Below are 21,128 nucleotides of genomic sequence, written 5' to 3'. Positions count from 1 at the left end.
TGATTTTATTATTTAATACATTTCATCACCATCTTCATCATATTCATAAGCACCATCTTGATTTTGAAGTCTTTGAATTTCATCTTGTAATTGATTAACCTTTTTCTTTAAAACTGTATTTTCTGAATAAAACTCTTTAAACTTTTCAGTGTATCCTTTGATCTTGAATTCCAGTGAAAGTATGGAATCATCCTTTTCCTTTAATTTTGCTTCCAATTCTTTAATTCTATCATTTACATTTACAGGTGCAGTTACGCCGGGAGAAGTTGATCCTTTTCCACCACTCTTTAGTGTTTCTATTATTTTTGATTTCTCTTCAACGTCTAGTTCCAACTTTGCTATTTTACTCTTTAGCTGTATCTCTTTTTCTTCGATTGCCAAACTATTTTTAATGTGTTCGCTGAGATGGTGTGGATCAATCTCGGCGAGTGGATCGATTGATGAAGGTGACGCTGCCGACGACACATTTTGTATGGTATTGCGAGCCGACATTGAAGAACTCCCCGGACTAGCCATACCAGCCGACTTTTTGGCGTTGCTGATACTGGTCGACACGAGGATGAGCTTGGTAAGATGCTGGATTTTACTTTCGAGAAGGTTCTTATGTTTCTCGGCTTCCATTAGTTTCTTGTTGAGCTCGTCTGCTGCTGACCCGCCCGGAACTATATCCTTGCCACGACGATTGGCCTCTTCGAGCTTGTTCTTGAGCTCGGCAATTTCGTTTCGGTATTGTTTGATCAATGTCTTGTCGTCGACAGTCTCATTGACCTTGGCATTGTTGACAATATTCTTGGCACGCGATGCAAACTTGAGCGTGCTATGTGACTCTTCAAAGTTGTTGTTGGCAAGCGTAATGGTACAGATGATGGCAATCTTGGAGTTGCCACCAAGCGAGTTTTGGAGTATACGTGTGAGTTTGGAATCTCTATAGTTGATGTGACCCTTGGTCTTTTCGCTCAATTTGCTAATGACCGAGCCAAGAGTCAACAAACTCTTGTTAATGTATGCACCCTCTTTGTTACGGATGGATTGCGCACCCTCGCTGGCACGCTCACTTCCAGCCAAATCGATCAGATTGAGACACGATACACGCACGCCTTGGCTCGACGAATCGACGCTGTCGGCCACCGGCTTGGACTCTACCACCAGTCTAAAGATGGTGTGTGAACGCGACGACTGGTCGTTAAAGTTGGTCGACCCGACATGACGATGTGCCTCACCCGACGCAATCACCGAGAGCACGTGATCGTACGACAAGACAATCTCTTCTTTGAGCCCGCCGACAAACACCTCACCCGACTGTGGGTTCTCGTGCACCTTGAGGTTGATGTTCTCGGGTGCCAACAAATCGTTGATCACCTCGTTGTAGATTTCCAAATACGAGATACGCAACAAGAACTCTCTGTTTGGGTCGTTTGCAATGAATGAGAAAACGTCTTGGATGGCCAATGGAATGACACCCGGGTTCTTTCTACCCGTACCCTTCATTGTAAACGTCTTTCCAGATGCAGTCTGTCCATAGGCAAAGATAACACCATTAAATCCTTCCATTGTTGATGTGATGATACCCTTGGCAACGCTTGTATAGACATCTATATTTTCAATGTTGGGCAAGAACAAGTGATCGTAGGTATATTCATTTGGTATAAACTTTCCACTAGGTGTTGATGGGGGAGGATGAGCAGAAGAAGAAGAGTATAATGATGATTTGGCAGGTGTTCTAGGGGGTCCAAGTGAACTGTTTAATGACTTTGCAGGTGTCTTGGGTGCTGCCAATGTCGATGTCGGTGTTGTAGGAGGTGGCAATGATGTGATTGTATTTGACAATGGATCCATCGACCACGCCTCATGACATCCAAGTTTTGTCTCTTCATTGTTGAATGGTCTTGCTCTCACTACAACCGCTATATTTTCATTTAAATTACTACTAATCATCTCGCGCGCGTCGACTACTATTAAACTACTTTAGAGAAAGAGAATAATCGATGAATATATACAATATAAAGAAGAAAGAGGAGGAATGAGGTAGTAGTTTTACAATATATATATATATATATATATATTTAAAAGGGTTGTTGTTATACAAGTAAGCAAAAGAGGAATGATGTGAGTACCTTTAACTGCATTATTAATGAAACCTCCCCACTTCTGCACCTAAACGTCTTTTTTTTTTTTTTTTTTTTTTTTGAATAATCAAAATTTTGGAGGGTTATTCCTATCTATTTAATTTATGTATTCAAAGTTTGAAGTATTTCATTAATAGTACCATTTGATATTTGAGATTGATTAAATAGATTCTGTTTGTTGAATTCTCTATCGACCCATGATTTGATTTGAATGGCAATCATCGAGTCGACGCCATAATCCTTGAGTTTGGTGTCAAGTGATAGTCCATCTCTGCTGATGGATACTACTTCAGAGATATAGTCAATCACAATATCATTGGTGGTACTGCTCGATGTTGTTGTTTTTGTTTGATTCTTGATCTGTTTGACCAGGTGTTGGAATCGATGCTCTTGTCTTGGCACGTGACCGAGTATTCTTTCAAAATCACCATCATATATTTTAATAAAGTTGAACTTTTTGGATGGAGCGGTAGGTAACAATTCTGCACCAATCGATGTTAGATTGACACTTGCTCCTTTTTCATATGATAAATATCCTGCTGATCCTACTGATCCCCATGCAATCGATGTGGCTTGCATTCCAAGATTGTTGCTTCGATATTTAGCCAAGAGATCCAAGACTGTGTTTGATACACCATACGTGGTATTGACACCTTTGAGCATCGTCGATATCGATGAAAACATGTTAAAGTGTGTCAATTGCCATCCGAGTTGAATAAACAGTTCGTGAAGGTTCAATGCTCCGATGGCCTTGGCCGACATGACTTTGTGGTGTTCTTCGTGGTCTATATCATCTGCCAATTTACTCGAATATACATTCGCAGTGAGTATCACAAATTTCACCGGTTTGATCGATGTGTTGCTCGAGTACAACTTGGTGACGCATTCATACAATTGTTGATAATTGCCAACATCACATTGCAATAAATGTATATTAACCAACGCCGATGCCTTGTTGTCGCCTCTTGATCCTCCTTTTTTCCTTCTAATACAATCATTCATTAATAGTTGTATTTCATATTTTGGTTTGGAGTATGAAACAACGATAATATCGTTTAGATGATCGGAATGATTGATAATGTATTGAAGACATTGTGCTGCCAATCCAGTTTGACCTGTGATGAGTAGAGTATCTTGAATACCATCGAGATTATAATTCTTCTTTTCCACTCTCTTGTTGTCTGGTTGTAAGAGTGGTTCCAACAGATCATGTTCAACATTTTCATAATCGATTACAATCTTTCCAATGTGTGTTCTAGCTGTCATTTGGTTGGTTGCTTGTTTGAATTGATGTTATGCGTATGTTGTAATCGGTGGTAGTACCAGTCCATTGTTGATGACTAGTTGTTGGAGTGGTTGCAAGTATGTTGGATAATCCAAACCAATGTTAAGTGCATTGTATGATTTACGATACTTGAAGCTACTCGTATCAATACTCTCCACATTCTTTGGGGGTTCTAGCTAACTTGGGACACTCTGAATCAGGCGACCAAAAAATAAGAGTATTAATTAGAATATTCTTCTTTGATATTCTAAAATTAATTAAAATTATTATTCATTTAATGTTGGAAATAAATAATTATATTATCCAGAGGAGTGAGTATTGGACTTGAGAATATTATTTTTGTGAACTTTTACTTGTGATTGCAAAAGATTCAAAAACATATGATTTTTCATTCATTCTTTAAAAGCTTAAGAGATAGATTGATAGATAGATAGATAGATAGATAGAATGTTATCAAGGACATTATTAAAATCGATTAGATCATCATCATCGACTACTACTTTTAAAGTTACTTCAAGTTCATATGCTGGAGCAAGATCTTCACAAAGTGCTGTGTTGACCAATGGAATATATAACAAAAAATGATGATGATGATAGTGCTTCATTCATATCATTAAATACATTCAAGAGTAACCAACAACTCCTCTTGTCTCGATCAACTATCAATAATCAACATCAACAACTATTTAGATTTTCAACTGTTACTCCTTCTTCTACTTCTACTTCTTCTTCTTCTTCTTCCTCTTCACCATCAACTTTTGTAGTTGATACTAATAATAATAATAATAACAATAGCAATAATGATACTAATAACAACAACAACAACAATGGACAAGATGAATATTATGAAAAGATATACGATGATGTAAATCAACTAAAGTATAGAATGTTTTCAATGTTGGGATTCATTCAAATCGGTGTATTAGTGGGTGGTATAGGTAAGTGTCAACCATTACATTCAACATCTCTATTTAGATCTATTACTTACCCTTACTTTTGATTATTGTTCTTTAAAGATTTATATGCCCAAACATCTGATCATTCGACGATTCAAAATATATTGGTAATGGGAATTGGACCATTGTTTGTTACGGTATCATTTTACTTTATCAGAAGAAATAATCTAAACAATATTGCACAGATGTTTATTAGCAAAGGACGTGTCATTCGTGTGGTCTCCTACTCTACATGGGGCAGTCCAACTGCCGTACGTGAATTTACGATCAACAAATTGGTTCCTGGCAAAAACAAACATATCACAAGCATGGACAGACAAGACAAGGCCTTTTACTTGAAATTGTCATCACAAGTCACTCATCTCATTGGTTCAATGAATGGTAATATCATCAATCCAAATGCACTTTCAAAAATACTTTTTGCCAAATAAAATAGAAATGAAATTATAATTGATGATTTGATTTGATTTGTTATCTTTTAAAAAAAAAAAAGAATTATAAACTATGAAAATCAAAAAACTTGATTCCATACATATCTTTATATAATAAATTAAAACCCTAAACCTAATCTATCCTTTCTAACAACTGCTTGAACTGGTGCAACGATGCCTTGTTCTTGAGCTCCAAGACCACCACCAACCCAACCCATCTTTTTGAGCAATTGGTTTCCAATATTGGATTCTCCGATTGGCTTGCGATCACCGTCTACAACTTCACCATGTAACAATCTTTTAACAGGTGTTTGAGGACCACTGTTTGGACTCTTTGGTGATTTGTTTTTGGGACTTTGTTGTTGTTGCTGTTGATGTTTGTTCTTCTTTTTAGAAAACTTTTCATATACATTTTGTGGTGCTGTCTTTCCTTTTCTACCCATATGAATTGTTTTCTCACCTTTTCTCGGTGTATGTGAAGTTGATCCAAGTGATGGAGATCTTTGGTGTCTACCAATATTATTATTACTATTATTAATATTGATAAATCCATTATTAACACTACCACTACTATTATTGATATGACCATTATTATTGTTATTATTATTATTGTTATTATTATTATTATCGGTATCAGATTCTGAATCACTATCATAATCAAACATTGAATCATTAATTTTAAAGTTGGTAGATTGTTGAGAAGAATCCTCAATATATCTTTCCTTCTTTCTAATCGATGGTTTCTTTGTAGAGTTGTGAATATTTACAAAGATTGTCTTTCTATTCCCTAATGAAAAAAACTGTTAATATAATGTATACATCTTTTTTGCTTTTGCAACTTTATAACTTACTTATTTTCTTGATACAACTAAAAATAGCATAATTTTTAGTTAATAATTGAATTTGATACAAGGATATTTTAGACATTGACCATAATGGGAATTCACTAAAGTAGAGAGGAGGAAGAATGGAGTGATTAGAAAGGTTTCTATCTATTATTAATAATCTTTCTATATACATACTGATAACAAGAATTCATAATTAAAGTATCAAAAAGAGTAGAGATTGAACTTAATTGTTTTGAAGTGTAGGATGTAAAAGTTAATCCTCTATTGTGAAGCAACTCGATATCATTTTTGATGACTTCTGTACAATTATCTCTTAGGCAATCGGAAATGACTTGGTCGAGTGGAGCAGAGGGTGCTGGAGCAACCTTGTCCTTTTTGAAAGGTTCGAAATTATCTACATCTATTAATTCGTTGTTGGCATTTTTGGGTGGGATCTTGATGGTCGATGTTCCATGTACCTTTTTTATCCAATCGGCAAAAGATCCACGACGCTCAGTCTCTGGATCATCAGACTCTGATTCTGATTCACTTTCTTCTGATGAAACATCAATATATTGATTACCATTATTACTATTACGATTATAAAGATTATTATTATTATTATTATTATTACTATTATTACTACAACTATTAATACAATGAAGTTTGTCTATATCTATTGGGTTATGAATATTATTATTATTATTATTATTTAGACTATTGATGGAAAATAATGGATTTGAAAGTGGTGTGAGAGGTGTTGATGGTGTAAGAGGTGTTGATGGTGCTAATGGAGTTGGTGGAGTAGTTGGACAAGTATTGATACCAAATGATGAGAATCCACTACATGATCTTCTAGTAGCTTGAGTATTGAAATTACCAAATGTCGATGATGATGAGTGATTTCCAAATGACGAAATGGAAGAAGATGATCTATTACCACCACCGCCGCCACCACTACAAAGTCTACTAAATGGATTACTAAAATAACTTTCATCACCAGATGGTTCTGAACCATTTGCATAACAGGAAACAATTCTCTCTTCCTCGGTTGATGAATCGTCGTCTTGGTTCATCTTTTCATCGTCGTCATCGGATGGAGGACCTGATCTTTCCATCATGTCTTGAGAAAATAGTGGCGATGGTGTAAATGCTCTTCTTTGTTGCTCGTTGTCCAAGTCGGTATCATAACCATCACTTTCATCTTCATTGTTTACAAAATCACTTTCATCGGCAAATTCAATATCTTGTGATTCATCGTGGTTGAATCTTGGGCTCATTTGTTCGTGTTGTGAACCACTGTTGGCAGATGATGACAAATCAATATTTGGTACAACTTGTTGTTGCTGTTGCAACTGTTGAATATGATGATTATTAAAGTTATTAAAGTTGTGATTATGTTGTAATTGTTGTGGAGTGGTTGTTGGCATGTTTGGACTTTCATCGATATCCTCACTCGACGATGAAAGGACAATTACATCATTTATCAATTGGAATGATACTCTTTTCTCCAATGCTGGTACCTTTTTAGTTGAAGTAGTAGAAGTTGTAGTAGTAGTAGTTGTGCTGGTAGAGGTTGTTGATTGTTGAAGGGAAACACTGTCAGTTGATGTAGTAGTTAATTCGGAATCATCTTCTTCATCATTATTTGTTAGAATACCTCCACTAACAAAATTAACCTTGCCAGCAGTTGCCAATATACTAGTATTATTCTTTTGTTGTGGTGATTTACTTTTGCTATTATTATTATTATTATTTGGTTTTGGTGGAGTAGCAGCCTTTTTTGCTTTGTTTCTACTTTGATTATTTCTTCTCTTGAGTCTACAACTCTTACGATAAGATTCTTCGATGGCCAAGTCAATCTCTTCGTCGTCATCTAGGTCGTCAGAGTCTTCACTGGCCGTAAAAAAGTTGCCAGTTGTGTAGATATCGATAATCTCTGCACCGGGACCGAGTTTGTGCTTCTTTCTGCCTTGTCTACTCTTGACGGCCGAGTAGAGGATATCCATATCCTCTGTAAATGTGAATTGGCTAATGACGCCGTTTTCGTCGGTATCTGACACATTCATGTGCTGGATATAGTCGAGAATGATCTCGTCCATGCTGTCCTCTTGACTGTCATCTCCTCTGACCAGGTGATCTAGACACTCCATAATATCTTGGTCACTGCAGTTGCTATCATCCTCTTCAAAAAAGATGATGTTTTGTTGTTGTCCCTGTGAGTGTGTATTGCTGGCAGGTGATGCTGTCGACGATGTCTTTGCTGCCTTTTTAGTGTTTGATACTTGTTGGTTTCTCTTTAATTTATCCTTCTTTTTAAATCTCTTGAATTTAGGTCCTGCATTCTTTTGTTGTTGTTGTTGCTTTTGTGATTGTGTTTGTTGTTTACCATTATTGCTATTGCTATTGGTACCATTTGTACCATTGCTATTATTATTATTATTATTATCTTTATCTTTATCTTTATCTTTGTTATTATCTCTTTCTAATCTTTGTTGTTGATTATTTAATATAGTATTCATCTTATGTTTTCTAGCATTTTTCATTGGTAATACATATGCTCCATTTATATAAACGTCCATCGAATCTAAATTCTATATTATTATTAATTTAACTGATATAAGATATCTTTCTTTCTTTCTTTCTTTCGTCGTCTGACTTGTCTGACTCTCTTTTATCTCTCTAACTCTTTTAATAAATAAATAAAATAAATATATTGTAATAAATAAATAATTATATGTATAAATATATGTGTGTGTATGTGTATGTGTTTGTAAGGTTGTATATTGAAAAACAAAATAAAATAATAAACTACGTCTATGACGGCGAGGTAGGTGATAGTGAATTGAATCGAATCGAAAAGGAATAATTTAGGATTTGAAAGAATATAGAACTATTAATTTTTCAGCTAATGTCTCTCTCTCTCTGTCTGTCTGTCTGTCTTTATTGAGGTCAAATATATCAAGGTGCCTGCAACCCAGAGTCTGGGCAAATTTGTGCAAAGCAAAGGAATTAGTTTTTTTTTTTTTTTTAATTTAATTTAATTTAATTTAACTGATTTTTTGAGTGTTGTTCTCGAAGAAGAGTAGGGATGTGGGGATAAGAGATGTGCACTCACTATCTGAATGAACTGACTTGTTGTTCTTCTTCTACACCCTATTCTTTATTATTATTATTAATATTACTATTTATCTACTCTAGTATTGATTAACTGAACAATCATATCATATCATGACGACAATTATTAATCATAACCATCTTTGCAGTTAATAGAAGAGAGCGTGTGTGTGTTGACGATCAAGATGCGAGATTGACAACCCCCCCTCAAATAACGATAACGATAATCATAATGACCACGATTGATTGTTCAGTTCAAGATAAATAGAATACGATCGCGTAATATAATATATGTACCATATGATATGATGAAATTCGCAATGATGATTAAAATACTAGTTGTATCAATATAGCGTTTCTTTAGTTCATAATGTAGTTTGACAGGCTCGGCACTACCAAATTTAATTTGGTCATTTGGGTGATGTATCCAATTGGATTTTTGTTGTCCATCCAATGAATCCCTATAGTGATTTTTTATGAAAAGATGTCATGCATACAAAACACCATGTGGGTGAGGTACCACAACCATCTATCTTCCCAACCCCACACATTCCTCACCCACCCTAAATTATGAACCGAGCGGGTCATAGTAGCTGTCTGGACTACTATCTATTCAAAATGTTGGCTTTTTTTTTGAACCATTCATTTGTATCTATTCTATCTAATTTTTTCTATCTATCTCCTCTGACTTATTCTTCTTCTTCTTCAATCTAACAAATGTTTAAAAACTTTATGTATGTTATTCTTCTTATTCTTCTTTTAACAATACCTTTATCACTAATCTCTCTCTTTCTCCGTCGATAGATTAATATTATTAACTCTTGGAGTCATATTATTATCATTTATCAATGCAGAGATTTCACCAATTGGAGAGGATCCAGAAGTACAATGTGACAAAGCATGTCATGGAGGAGTAAACTCAATGATGATGTATTGCCAGGAAATTCCAGCTGTAGGTAGAGTTAGTTGCATGGCCATTGCTAATCAATTGTCCAGTCCCTATGGACCTGCAAATTGTATACAATATTGTGAAACTAATATATAAATATGACCCTTTCACCATGGTATTTTTAAATAAACAATTATACTACTCTTATTCTATAAAATGATTTGAGATGTTGTAGTTGAATGATTACTTTTGGAAATTTTTAAATGTATAACTAACACTGACCATTATCCTTCTGGAATGTGAAGTTGTAATAACTCCCTCAAAAATAGACTGGAAGCTACAAAAAAAGTCGGTTGGATACCAATATTTTTTTTGGTGCCTCCTCCAATGAACTTGACCTGACCCAGATCCAAACAACCATTCTCCTAAAAGAAGGGAAGAAGAAGATTTCTTTATTGCAAACTGACAAAAAAAATTGAATTATTATTAATACTCAATCCTCTTTTCGCAACAAACAATTGTTTGTTTTTTTTTTTTAATTAAATTAAATTGTGGCATTGCGAGTTTGAGTTTGTCAGCTTGTTAACAATATTAAAGTCAACATTGATCAACAACAAAAAAGATAGAAGAAGAAGAAAGAAAAAAGAGAGAGTATAAAAGTAAAGTTTATCATAATAAAAAAGGTAGGTTCCTATATCAATCTTTATGTTTGATGATGTGTGTGCAGTAGATAGATAGATAGATATCTTTAGACTGTTAATTACGCTTTCTCTCTTTTCTTTTTTGTACCACCTACTCCTACTACCATATTTATATAAAATGTTGATGATTATCAGTATTCATCAGAACGAGGTAGCAAAGAGAGAGAGACAAACAGCAGGAAAGAGAGCAAAGTGTGTGGGGGTGGTAAATCGAATCGACAACCACCCTATACAATAATAATAATAGGTGTTTGCTTGTTTCTTTCCCATCAAAACAAAACAAACGAATATTTATTTAGTTTGATAGTAGTCTACTCCTTCTTCTTTCTTGCCAATTGGTTATATTATTATTATATATATTATTGTCCTCTACTAGTATACTTTACAACCCAACTCAACTATAGCTAGCTAGCCAGCCGACAACTAAAACTTCAATTTAAACAATAACAAAATAGAGATAATAATAGTAATAATAATATAATAATATAGGAGACAAACATCTTCCATTTCTTAAATTTCGAAACCAATAATAGAATAGAATTAAATTATATAATTTTATTTTTTTCATTTTTTTTTTTATAATTACGGATGAATGAAGTTGGCACAACAAAGCAAACTAAATTAAACTAGTTTCTTATTTTATCAACTTTTTTAGTTTTATATTTATATTTTGTGATAGATAGTAATAGTAATAATAGCAACAACAACACACACACTATTACCACTTTTATATATTAATCATCATCCATCATTATTATTATTATTATTATTATTATTAAAAAGGTAGAAGATCAAACAAACTAACAAACTAAATCCTCTCTCCCTCATTATTATTATTATTATTATTATATTATCATATAGTATCTTTTTTATATTTATATTTTTAAACATAAACAACAAATAATAATAATACTAAATAATAAGATTTGTTTTGTATATACAACACATTTATATATAATATATATTTTTTTTTAATACACCTCACCTATATATATATTTAATATTTTTAATATCAAATGTCAGAAGACGAAATGTACGATACTTATGATGGAGTTGATGACGACTCTGCAGAAGAATCTGGAAATGAAAGTCAATTAGATATGGACGATGAAGAGGATATGGACTATGAATACAGTACACAAGAAGTTGATTACGACGACATACATTCATCGAATCGATCCAACAGCAAACTGACAAGACAAAGAAGTTTCGAAGTACTCGACAAGGGTGAACTACAAAGTGAATCAAAGAAATTAATCAAAGAAGTTATGGATGTTTTAAGTATTAATTCAGAGTCTGCTGTATCCATTTTACTTAGACATTTAAAGTATGTATAGAAAAGAAAAAGATAAAAAGTATAATTACATATTTATAACTCTTTTCTTTTTAATTTATTTTCTTTTAGATGGAACAAAGAGAAATTAATTGAAAAATATATGGATAATTCAGATAAATTATGTGCCGATGCAGGTATACCATCATTAAAACTTGAAAAACCAGTTAGTACAACGATGCAAAAGTTTAGTTGTTTGATTTGTTTGGACGAGTTGCCACCATCACAGACATTTGCATTGTCGTGCGATCATAGATACTGTCTTCCCTGTTGGAAGGGATATTTAGAGTGCAAGATTGGCGAAGGTCCAGAATGCATTCTTGCTACGTGTCCCGCACCAAAGTGCAAGGTCCGTGTGCACGAAGAGGCAGTAAAGAAGCTTGTCGAGACACCCACCTATGAAAAGTATGCAAACTTTATCCTCAAATCCTTTGTCGACGACAATCCCCAAGTCAAATGGTGCCCTGCACCTGGTTGTATATACAGTGTCCGATGTGATCGCAAAGAGAGAAAAGAAGCAGTCACTTGCAAATGTGGTTTCCAATATTGTTTCAATTGCAATGACTTTGAAATCGGTGATCATATGCCATGTCCTTGTTCTCAAGTTGATAGATGGTTACAAAAGGCTTCCGATGAATCTGAAAATGTTACTTGGATGTTGGCAAATACTAAAAAGTAAACAAAACCAAAAGAAGAAGAAAAAGAAAAAGAAAAAGAAAAAGAATATAATATTTATACTAATTCCTTTATTTATTTTATTTTATTTTTTAGATGCCCAGAATGTAGATCACCAATTGAAAAGAATGGAGGTTGTATGCATATGACTTGTCGTAAAAATGCAGGTGGATGTGGTTTTGAGTTTTGTTGGTTGTGTAGAGGTGCATGGTCAGATCATGGATCTGCCACTGGAGGTTACTACAATTGTAACAAATACGATAAGTCTAAAGCAAAGGAAGACGATGAAAAGGCTGCCGATGCCAAAACTGAATTGGAAGCATATATGTTTTACTATCATAGATATGAATCTCATAAAAATGCCATGGTGCGTAAACAAAAAAAAAAAGAATTATAATTTATACTTATACCTTTATTTGTTTATTTTCATATATATATAGAAAATCGCTGATGAACAAAGAAGAAACGCACATCAAAAGGAACAACAAATCTTATCAAAGTTTGATGTTAGATCTGCCGATACTAAATTCTTAATGGAAGCTACTGAACAATTACTTAGAGTAAATATTAAATATTTTATACAAATGGAAAGATTATAATTAACTAATTGAAATATTTTCTATAGAATCGTAGAGTACTTCAATATTCATATGTTTATGGTTATTATTTGGATAAGAAATCACAAGAGAGAAACTTGTTTGAATACCTCCAAGAAGATCTTGAAAAGCACACCAATCAACTCTCGACCTACTATGAACTCAGTATCGATAAGTTGGAAGACTACCAAGCCTTTATCAAATGGAAAGAACAAGTTACCAACTATACTAGAATTACAAAGAAGTTCTTGGATAACTTTGTCGAAGGTGTAGCTGGTGGCCTAACTACCCAACTAAGCTCTAAAAATAACTAAAACAGAAGAAGAATAGAATAGAACAGAACAACAAGAATAATAAATAACCTATCCAACAAACAAACAAATAATAATAATAATATTAATGAAATAGTAATAATTATTTAACAACAACCATTCATTATATCTTCTTCTACAACATTATATATTTTTTGTTCCCATCCATCCAATCCTGCATGTTATCTTCACATTGTAAAACATTAAACAACAACAACATCCCCTTTCCCAAATAAATCGATTATATAAACCTTTTTTTTCTATATAGTAACATTCATATGTTTTATTTAATGAGTTCATTAATTAATTGCAAAAGGCAAAGTATCAAGTAATTATCAAAGTAACTGTAAGATTATGGAAAAAATAAAGGATTAGTAAATGGGTTGAGAGAGAGATTGAATGAGATGATAAGGAATATAAAGAAAGAATAGTACAATTATAAAATGTATTATCAGCTGGTAAAGGATAATATCCTTTTCTCGTCATGAATTCAGAGAGATTCCCATTAATAAATCATCATTAAAAATACGTTTTATAATATATATCCAAGCCGTCCATGTTATTCTTTCTATCCTATATTCCTTTTACTACTAATTTGGTCTACATACAAGTATCGTGGATTGTTTGTGTGGGATAATAGAATATGACACCTCGTTTTTGGGGTAGTAGGTGGACATCTCTCGAAAATGAATTAAAAAATTAAAAAAAAAATCAATTTTTTGCTTGATTCCTGTTGTGTACTTAGCTTTTTACATTGCAGAGTAAATTTTCTTTCTAGATTCTCAGAACCTCAAAGTGCATTGTTCATCCAAGATTTTTTTTGAGTATTAAACCCATCAGTTCATTCAGCAAATTTCATTTTTATATTCAACTCTCTCTCTCCAACTAACTAGTAATTACTTTGTATCATATTTATATAATTATTCAATCTCATTTGTATCTATCTGTATTTGTACTTTTAAATATCTCTTTTTCACCTTTTTCAATCAATCAATCAATCTATTTGTAAATAATTAAATATATATATATAATACTATCAATCAACCAATCAATCAATCATGGCACCAAAATCTAAAAAACAACAACAACAACCAACAACAGCACCAACAGCAGCAGTAGCAGAAGAAAAAGAATTAACAGTTGATGATGAGGTGAGCGAGGTGAATCGTCAGTTGATGAAAATCAAATTGCAAAAGAAACAAAAGCAAGAGGAGCATGAAAGAGAGATCAAAAGAAAACAACAAGATGAGCAACATGCTGGAAATCATCACGGTTCATCGTCGTCGTCGTCCAAGGGTGGCGACCATGTAGCACCGATTATCCAAGATGGGTTGGTCAGTGGTGTCAAGCGATCCAAGCCATCGGCTCCCATCCCAGCATTCCAGTACTTTAGAGAGGAGAATCCAAAGCGAGCCAATGGATGGTTACTCGAAAAATGGAAAGAAATGGAAGAAGGTGAAAAGCGTCCATACTATACCAAGGCAGAGGAAGACAAACAACGATACAAACTCCAAATGGAAGAGTATGAAAAGATCCATGCCAAGGTGGTTCATCACAAAGTACAAAAAAAGGACAAGAAAAAGTCAGCCAAAAAGAATGATGATAGTGGAGGCAGTGGATCAGAGGACACACCATCTCATCAAGACAAAGAGTCACAAGAAAGTGACGAGGACCATCAACCAGGTAAACGACTCACCAAAAAGGGTAAGAAGAAACTTGCTGCCAAGTTGTCCACCTCTCCCAAACCAGCATCTCACTTGTCCACCAAAAAGAATCAAGTCAATGACACTTCTGGTCAACTTTCACTATTGTCTGCATCTGTAAAGGCACTCTCTAATCAAAATAGAAAGTACAATGAAGAGGATGATGATGATGAAGATGAAGACGACGATGAAGATGATGAAGATGAAGACGACGAAGATGACGACGAAGACGAAGATGATGAAGAAGGAGAGGAAGGTGAAGAGGTTGATTATGGAGTATATGATGATGAAGAAGATGAAGGTTACGCAGAGATGAAGAGAGGTTTCAAACATCAAGCAGGAGGAAATCAAAAGAATAGAGATCATAAATTAAGATCTGGTAAGAGATGGAATTCTTAAAGAAGAAGAAGAAGAACCTTCAACCTCAACACCATATATATATATAAAATAAACCAAAACACACACACAAACAACACATGTATATACAAACAATACTACTACTACTACCACCACTACTACTACTACTTTACATCTTATCTCATGTCGGTGATAGATGGCATATTTTTGTTTAATTTAATTTTTTTGAAACCCATCGATCACGACCAACTCATCATCGGCTTGATTGATGTCTTGATTTTTATTTAATGAACTTGTTTGAGGGAGGGATATACATTTATATAGTTTATTCAATATAATATGTATCTCTTGTCAAAGTCAAATCATTCAAGAAAACTTGTAACATCATCATTTTCGTCGACGTTAAGATCATCATCATTATCATCATCGTTTGATCGAATTTCTAAACAACAATACTATGGTTATAGTAGTGGTAGCACTAACGGGACTAATAATACAAGTCCTCCAACATTAAACAAGATAAATGAATTACATAGTGGAGTAATCAAGAAAACATATAGTCATTATGGGTTGGGATCGTCAGTACTGATGAATGATATCAAACATGTCAACAATAATGATACAACACATACATCGTCATTGGTGATTGATACAGACAATCAACAAAAGTTGACAAAGATGTTTCAAAAACTATTCCTTCCAAAGGGATACCCTCAAAGTGTTACACATGACTACTCACAATATATGAAATGGATGTTTCTTCAGAATACTCTTGGTTCTACAACTTATGTACTCTCAACACATGCACTTTTAACAAGTGTCGGTGTAGGTTTATCTACTTCTTTACCATTTGCAGCTGCCATCTCTTGGGTATTAAAGGTATGAAATATTATGTTTGAGTACACAAACAAAGCTATAATTACAAAACTAACTAACAAACAAACAAACTCTATCAAATTTTTAAAGGATGGTTTGGGAGCATCAGCATTGGTATTATTTGCAAGTAAATATAGTACATCATTGGACTATAATTTAAAGAGTTTTAAATTTAGAGGTGATATATTACACAATGTAGGAGTCATGTTGGAGATGCTTACTCCATTTGTACCTGGATACTTTTTACCATTGGCATCTGTATCGAATCTATCAAAGGGGTTGGCAGGGTTAATATACGGAGCTACAAGAGCTTCCCTCAATCGATCATTTTCACTTCAAGAGAACCTTGGTGATATCACTGCCAAGTATCAGTCACAGAGTATGGCATCCTATCTCACTGGTATGGGTCTCGGGACAACCATTGGTCTATTAATGTCTCCAATGACTACTACCGCCAATTTATGTGCTGTATTTATCATTTCACTTTTACATATGTCTTGTAGTGTAAAGTAAGTAAATAGAGTAAATAGAGTAAAAGTTAAATGTTTATAAATTTTAATTATTAACTAATTAATTATCTATTGTTTCAGATCATTAAAATCTATTTGTTTAAAGACATTAAATTCACAAAGATCAAAAATAATTATTGATCATTGGTTAAGAGAAAAGATTATATTGTCTCCTGAAATTGTAAACAAGAATGAAAAGTATGTACACCCAAAAGGAAAGTATAAAATGATCATTTGTTAACCAACTTTTATTATTATTATCAAGTTTTATGTTTTCTTCATCGACTGATACACCAAAGATTCATTTTGGATCATCAATTGATCAATGTTTTAAAGGACAAGATGAAATTGATTCTGTGATGGAATATATTCAAAATAATAGAATCACTCCATCACAATTACAAAATAATAATAGTAATAATAATCACCAACAAAATGGAAAGTATTCATATGTAATTAAACCAACAACAAATGAAAAGAATGGTGGGACAATTGAATATCATGTACTCATTATAGATTCAAATCCAGATGTTTTGGATAATGCTGGAGATATTTTATCCAAATCAAATGCCAACAAGGAATTGGTTGATAATTTAAATATGGTATTATTACAATCATTTTATCATATTCAAAAATTAGTTTATAATGGTTCCATTGATTCATCAATGGTTGGTCAAGAAGAATTGGTCACAGAATTTATAACATTTACACAACAACTACTTGATAATGATTGGAATCCAACTCATATACTTTTTGAATATAATGATGTAAAATTATCATTACAACAACAATAATAATAAAGAGTATGTAAAATAATAATATAATACAAGTGGTAGAGTTTTAATTTTTAAAATTCTTTTATTTTTAAATATATATAAAGAGAAATAAGATGTATCTAAATTATTGAAAATCAAAATTGATTTTTGAATTTCCAAATTTAATTAGTATTCATGGAAGCGGCCAAGTTGTTAGAGATACCACAATCATGGTTTGGATCAGCTGTAATGCGTGCAAATCCGTTTTCACCCCATTGAGTTCCCCAGTCGTTACGGACAATGTAGTAGTCATGATCCTTGTTGTAACCAACGAGGAGTACAGCATGGTTGGTAGTGTTGGCAGCGAAAGAGTTGTCACAATAGTAAACACCCGAACGATAGTCATAGAGGTTAATGTCGGCATAGACAGCAACACCAACTGGACCATCATTTCTAGCCTTGCTAAGAATGTTTTGCTTTCCAGTATCAGAGAATTCCATGTCTAAAAAAAAAAGAAAATATTAATATTATTATTTTTTAGAGATTATTATTTTTTGTTTATGTGATACATACAACCACCCTTTACGATGAGTTTGTTGGCATCATACTTGCAAACACCGTTGGAGGAGGCACCAGTGTATGGGTAATCGGATTCCTTCATAAGACCAAAGTCACGAATGTAGATGAGAGCATCATGGATGCTACCATTGACACAACCAGATCTGACACCTCCAATGGTGGCAGTGTTGTTGTTCATACAATCGATGATTTGTTGAACAGAGACGGTTGGACGGACATTACGCTTCATGGCAACACGGGTTTGGGCAATAGCAGCGGCAACAAAGGCATAGGCAGCACTACAGTCACGAGAGTCGACTGGAACTGGGACAATTCCATTTTGACGGTAATCAAAATCTGTGCTAGAGACAGCCTTGGTCTTCTTGGAGACAGACTTGGCGGCTTTGGCGGCATCATCTTGGTTGGTCAAGTCCAAGATTCTGTTGACACCAGAGTTGCTATCAAATTCAGTGTAGGTCGAATAGTTTGGATCAGTGTTGAGAAGCGAGGCAGAGGTGTGGCTGACGGCAGTGTATGGCTTGACACCAGCAAATGAACCGGCTGGATTCCAGTTACAAACAACTCTCCATCTTAAACTACCACCTGATGTGTTTGATCCACAATCAACCTTGGCACAACCAACTTGTGATGATTGTTCCCACAACATCTAAATAACAAAAAATTGTAAGTTAATAATTATTTACCATTTTAATTAAATTCTAAACTTACGTTGGTGTAGGCAGCACAATCAACATTATCATAACAAAGGTTATCATCATAATTGTAACCTTCCTTTCCAATTGAAAATGCATTAATAAGCTAGAAAGTAAATAGAAGAAAAAAGAAAAATTATTAATATCATAAAATATTAATTTGTATTTTTTTATAATATATTATTACCATTTCACCATTTGGATCAGAATCAAAAGTTTGAACTGATTCTGAATAGACACCAGATGCACCAGCATCAGACATGTATTGACTACCACAAAGGGTAGCTAAACCGAGAGCATTGGATGCCAAGTCATTATTCCATACTAAATTTTGGATTGGTACTTGGGAAGCTGGTGAAACTCTGGTTCTTAGGGTGTTCATTCCACTGACAATAGAAGATTGATCATCGGAACTGAAATTGGCAAATGCACCTCCTGACATGAGGGCAATCACCAACAATATTGTTGGATGTATTCTCATTTTCGATTAAAAAAAACTATTATTATTATTGTTATTTAGTTGTAGTTGATATAAAAAAAAAACTAAAACTAAAAAAAGGAATACAGAAAAAAAAAAAGATTGATAGATAAATAAATATAATAAATTAAAATAATAAAATTTACAAACTTGTAGAGGAATTTGTTGTTTGGTTTAAAGTTCAATACGGATCGAAGTAATTATCTCCACTAGTGTGAGCACAATCATTTTTGACAACGTAAAAGTGAGAGATTTGGAAAAGCAATGTTCATATCTAGTTGTTACCACAACCCTCAACTCACACACCCACTCTGACTCTTTTTACTTTACTTGTTGATTCGAAAACGTCAAAATCAAACACCCACACACAAACTCAAATGGGATGACCATGACAATAGAGATCTATAGTCAGTCCGTCAGTCAGTCAGTTCACAGCTATCTGTGTGTGTTTTTGTGTGAGTGTTTGAGAGTGTCAACACATTTTTTTTTCTCACTACTATTATACAATTTCCCGACTATTCATTGATTTGGAAGTCAACAATTTGTAAATCAATATTTGACTATGACTGTTCCTTTTGAAATACCATATGGTATGTCAACGATCGCACATTTACCGATTTTCTCTATTCATTTCCCCACTTGGCACACTCACTCTTTTTCCAGGTCTGTTTGTGTTCCAACTTCATTTCCAACTTTATACTCTCTACACTCGTTTGAAACAATTATTTATTTTTAATTATTTATTCCTCTCACAATATTGTTGTTTTTAAAATCTAGACTCTAGTATTCTTCTTCTTTCACCATCCTCTTCTCTTTTAGTAGTTAGTATTTTTAAGAGTTTTTAAAAATATGTTTATACCTCGTTTCCATAAAACGTTGGCAGTTGGTGTGGTAGTAGCAGCATGTGCTACCGTCGCTAGCGGTGTATTAACCAATCAATTACAAAATTCAGCCTATGGTCTATGGAATTCAGCCTATGGAAAGGGTACTTTGTCATCGACTGCACAAAGCAATTTTTTTGCCAGAAATACAAATATCTATAATAATAATATTCTTCGTACTGGAGTTGGTCGTACTACTTATCTAAGTAAGAAATCAAATCAAATTAGATGATAATAATAATAATAATAATTATTATTACATTGCATTTAATTAACCACATTCTTTTTTTTCTTTTTTTTTTAATTTTAGAGGGAACTGGAGCATACAGTGATACATCATATGATGATTTTGCAAGAGGTCATCTTGGTGCATTTGACTGGGCCCCAATCCCAACTGAGAGACATGACAGTGGTCTCCATGGCAGTGCTTTAGCTGGTGTCATTGTTGCCGCAGTCATTGGAGGTCTTCTTGCCCTCGTGGGTATTATTTCCAGTATTTGTGCTTGGAGAAACCATCAACACATGAAGCGTTCCACCCTCTATGCTGACTATCGTTCCAACGTTCGTGTCCTCAACAAGGACCCATACTCTGACTCTGGTGCCCCACGTGAATTCTACCGTGAATCTCACCGTGCTGGTCTCAACTCTGGTTACCATAACGAAGTTCTTGCCTCTGAACGTTTCCACACTGAAAATGGATCCACATTTAGCCGCTTCGGTGATCGTGAACACTTGGTTCCAAGAAACGTTGTTGGTTCTTCCAGTGCTGTCAATGGTGAATCTTTGACATTCCACAACTAAACCAACATTAGTAATTATACATATCCATAAAAAAAAAAAACAATTAAAAAAATAAAATCATTTCATTCAATATTAAATTTATCTCTGTCGTATGTCTCTGATAATCATATTCTTTTTGCCTCTACAATCTATATAGATAGATCTTTAAAATAATTAGTATGAACATCTTTAAAAAAAAAAGATGGAACCATTATAATTATGAAAAAAAAAGGGTGTGATAAGAAAAGAAATTTCTTTTCTTTTCTGGTTG

General features: G+C 33.8%; 9 protein-coding genes across 9 annotated transcripts; 5 read left to right on the top strand and 4 right to left on the bottom strand.

Annotated features, from left to right (window-relative positions):
• Window positions 1-12: 12 nt before the first annotated feature.
• On the bottom strand, window positions 13-1,935 carry kif11 (kinesin family member 11; the record flags this gene model as incomplete). The annotated part of the gene is made up of 1 exon (XM_004358931.1): window positions 13-1,935. One exon carries the CDS (start codon window positions 1,933-1,935, stop codon window positions 13-15), a length of 1,923 nt encoding a protein of 640 aa, XP_004358988.1.
• A 293-nt stretch (window positions 1,936-2,228) lies between these two features.
• Window positions 2,229-3,392, bottom strand: DFA_01012 (fatty acid synthase; the record flags this gene model as incomplete). The annotated part of the gene is made up of 1 exon (XM_004358930.1): window positions 2,229-3,392. The coding sequence occupies one exon, from the start codon at window positions 3,390-3,392 to the stop codon at window positions 2,229-2,231; it is 1,164 nt and encodes a 387-aa protein (XP_004358987.1).
• A 466-nt stretch (window positions 3,393-3,858) lies between these two features.
• Window positions 3,859-4,798, top strand: DFA_01011 (uncharacterized protein; the record flags this gene model as incomplete). The annotated part of the gene is made up of 4 exons (XM_004358929.1): window positions 3,859-3,963; window positions 4,040-4,349; window positions 4,428-4,494; window positions 4,525-4,798. 4 exons carry the CDS (start codon window positions 3,859-3,861, stop codon window positions 4,796-4,798), a joined length of 756 nt encoding a protein of 251 aa, XP_004358986.1.
• A 119-nt stretch (window positions 4,799-4,917) lies between these two features.
• DFA_01010 (uncharacterized protein) lies at window positions 4,918-8,848 on the bottom strand (the record flags this gene model as incomplete). Its single annotated transcript, XM_004358928.1, has 4 exons — window positions 4,918-5,585; window positions 5,650-5,786; window positions 5,821-8,219; window positions 8,822-8,848. The coding sequence occupies 4 exons, from the start codon at window positions 8,846-8,848 to the stop codon at window positions 4,918-4,920; spliced, it is 3,231 nt and encodes a 1,076-aa protein (XP_004358985.1).
• Window positions 8,849-11,348: 2,500 nt separating this feature from the next.
• Window positions 11,349-13,250, top strand: rbrA (ariadne-like ubiquitin ligase; the record flags this gene model as incomplete). Its single annotated transcript, XM_004358927.1, has 5 exons — window positions 11,349-11,659; window positions 11,738-12,340; window positions 12,437-12,707; window positions 12,781-12,900; window positions 12,966-13,250. 5 exons carry the CDS (start codon window positions 11,349-11,351, stop codon window positions 13,248-13,250), a joined length of 1,590 nt encoding a protein of 529 aa, XP_004358984.1.
• A 1,055-nt stretch (window positions 13,251-14,305) lies between these two features.
• DFA_01008 (high mobility group box-containing protein) lies at window positions 14,306-15,349 on the top strand (the record flags this gene model as incomplete). Its single annotated transcript, XM_004358926.1, has 1 exon — window positions 14,306-15,349. One exon carries the CDS (start codon window positions 14,306-14,308, stop codon window positions 15,347-15,349), a length of 1,044 nt encoding a protein of 347 aa, XP_004358983.1.
• A 297-nt stretch (window positions 15,350-15,646) lies between these two features.
• DFA_01007 (DUF647 family protein) lies at window positions 15,647-17,486 on the top strand (the record flags this gene model as incomplete). Its single annotated transcript, XM_004358925.1, has 4 exons — window positions 15,647-16,186; window positions 16,274-16,692; window positions 16,774-16,890; window positions 16,958-17,486. The coding sequence occupies 4 exons, from the start codon at window positions 15,647-15,649 to the stop codon at window positions 17,484-17,486; spliced, it is 1,605 nt and encodes a 534-aa protein (XP_004358982.1).
• Window positions 17,487-17,629: 143 nt separating this feature from the next.
• Window positions 17,630-19,199, bottom strand: DFA_01006 (uncharacterized protein; the record flags this gene model as incomplete). Its single annotated transcript, XM_004358924.1, has 4 exons — window positions 17,630-17,949; window positions 18,021-18,672; window positions 18,735-18,824; window positions 18,906-19,199. The coding sequence occupies 4 exons, from the start codon at window positions 19,197-19,199 to the stop codon at window positions 17,630-17,632; spliced, it is 1,356 nt and encodes a 451-aa protein (XP_004358981.1).
• An 846-nt stretch (window positions 19,200-20,045) lies between these two features.
• Window positions 20,046-20,878, top strand: DFA_01005 (uncharacterized protein; the record flags this gene model as incomplete). Its single annotated transcript, XM_004358923.1, has 2 exons — window positions 20,046-20,283; window positions 20,388-20,878. The coding sequence occupies 2 exons, from the start codon at window positions 20,046-20,048 to the stop codon at window positions 20,876-20,878; spliced, it is 729 nt and encodes a 242-aa protein (XP_004358980.1).
• Between the last annotated feature and the right edge of the window lie 250 nt (window positions 20,879-21,128).

This window comes from Cavenderia fasciculata (genome assembly GCF_000203815.1).
Source record: "Cavenderia fasciculata unplaced genomic scaffold Scf_Dfasci-F-a-25c12.r2-5, whole genome shotgun sequence".
Lineage (NCBI taxonomy): Eukaryota > Evosea > Eumycetozoa > Acytosteliales > Cavenderiaceae > Cavenderia > Cavenderia fasciculata.
The sequence above is the reverse complement of the archived record's forward strand: the minus strand, read 5'-3'. Positions and strand labels throughout refer to the sequence as shown.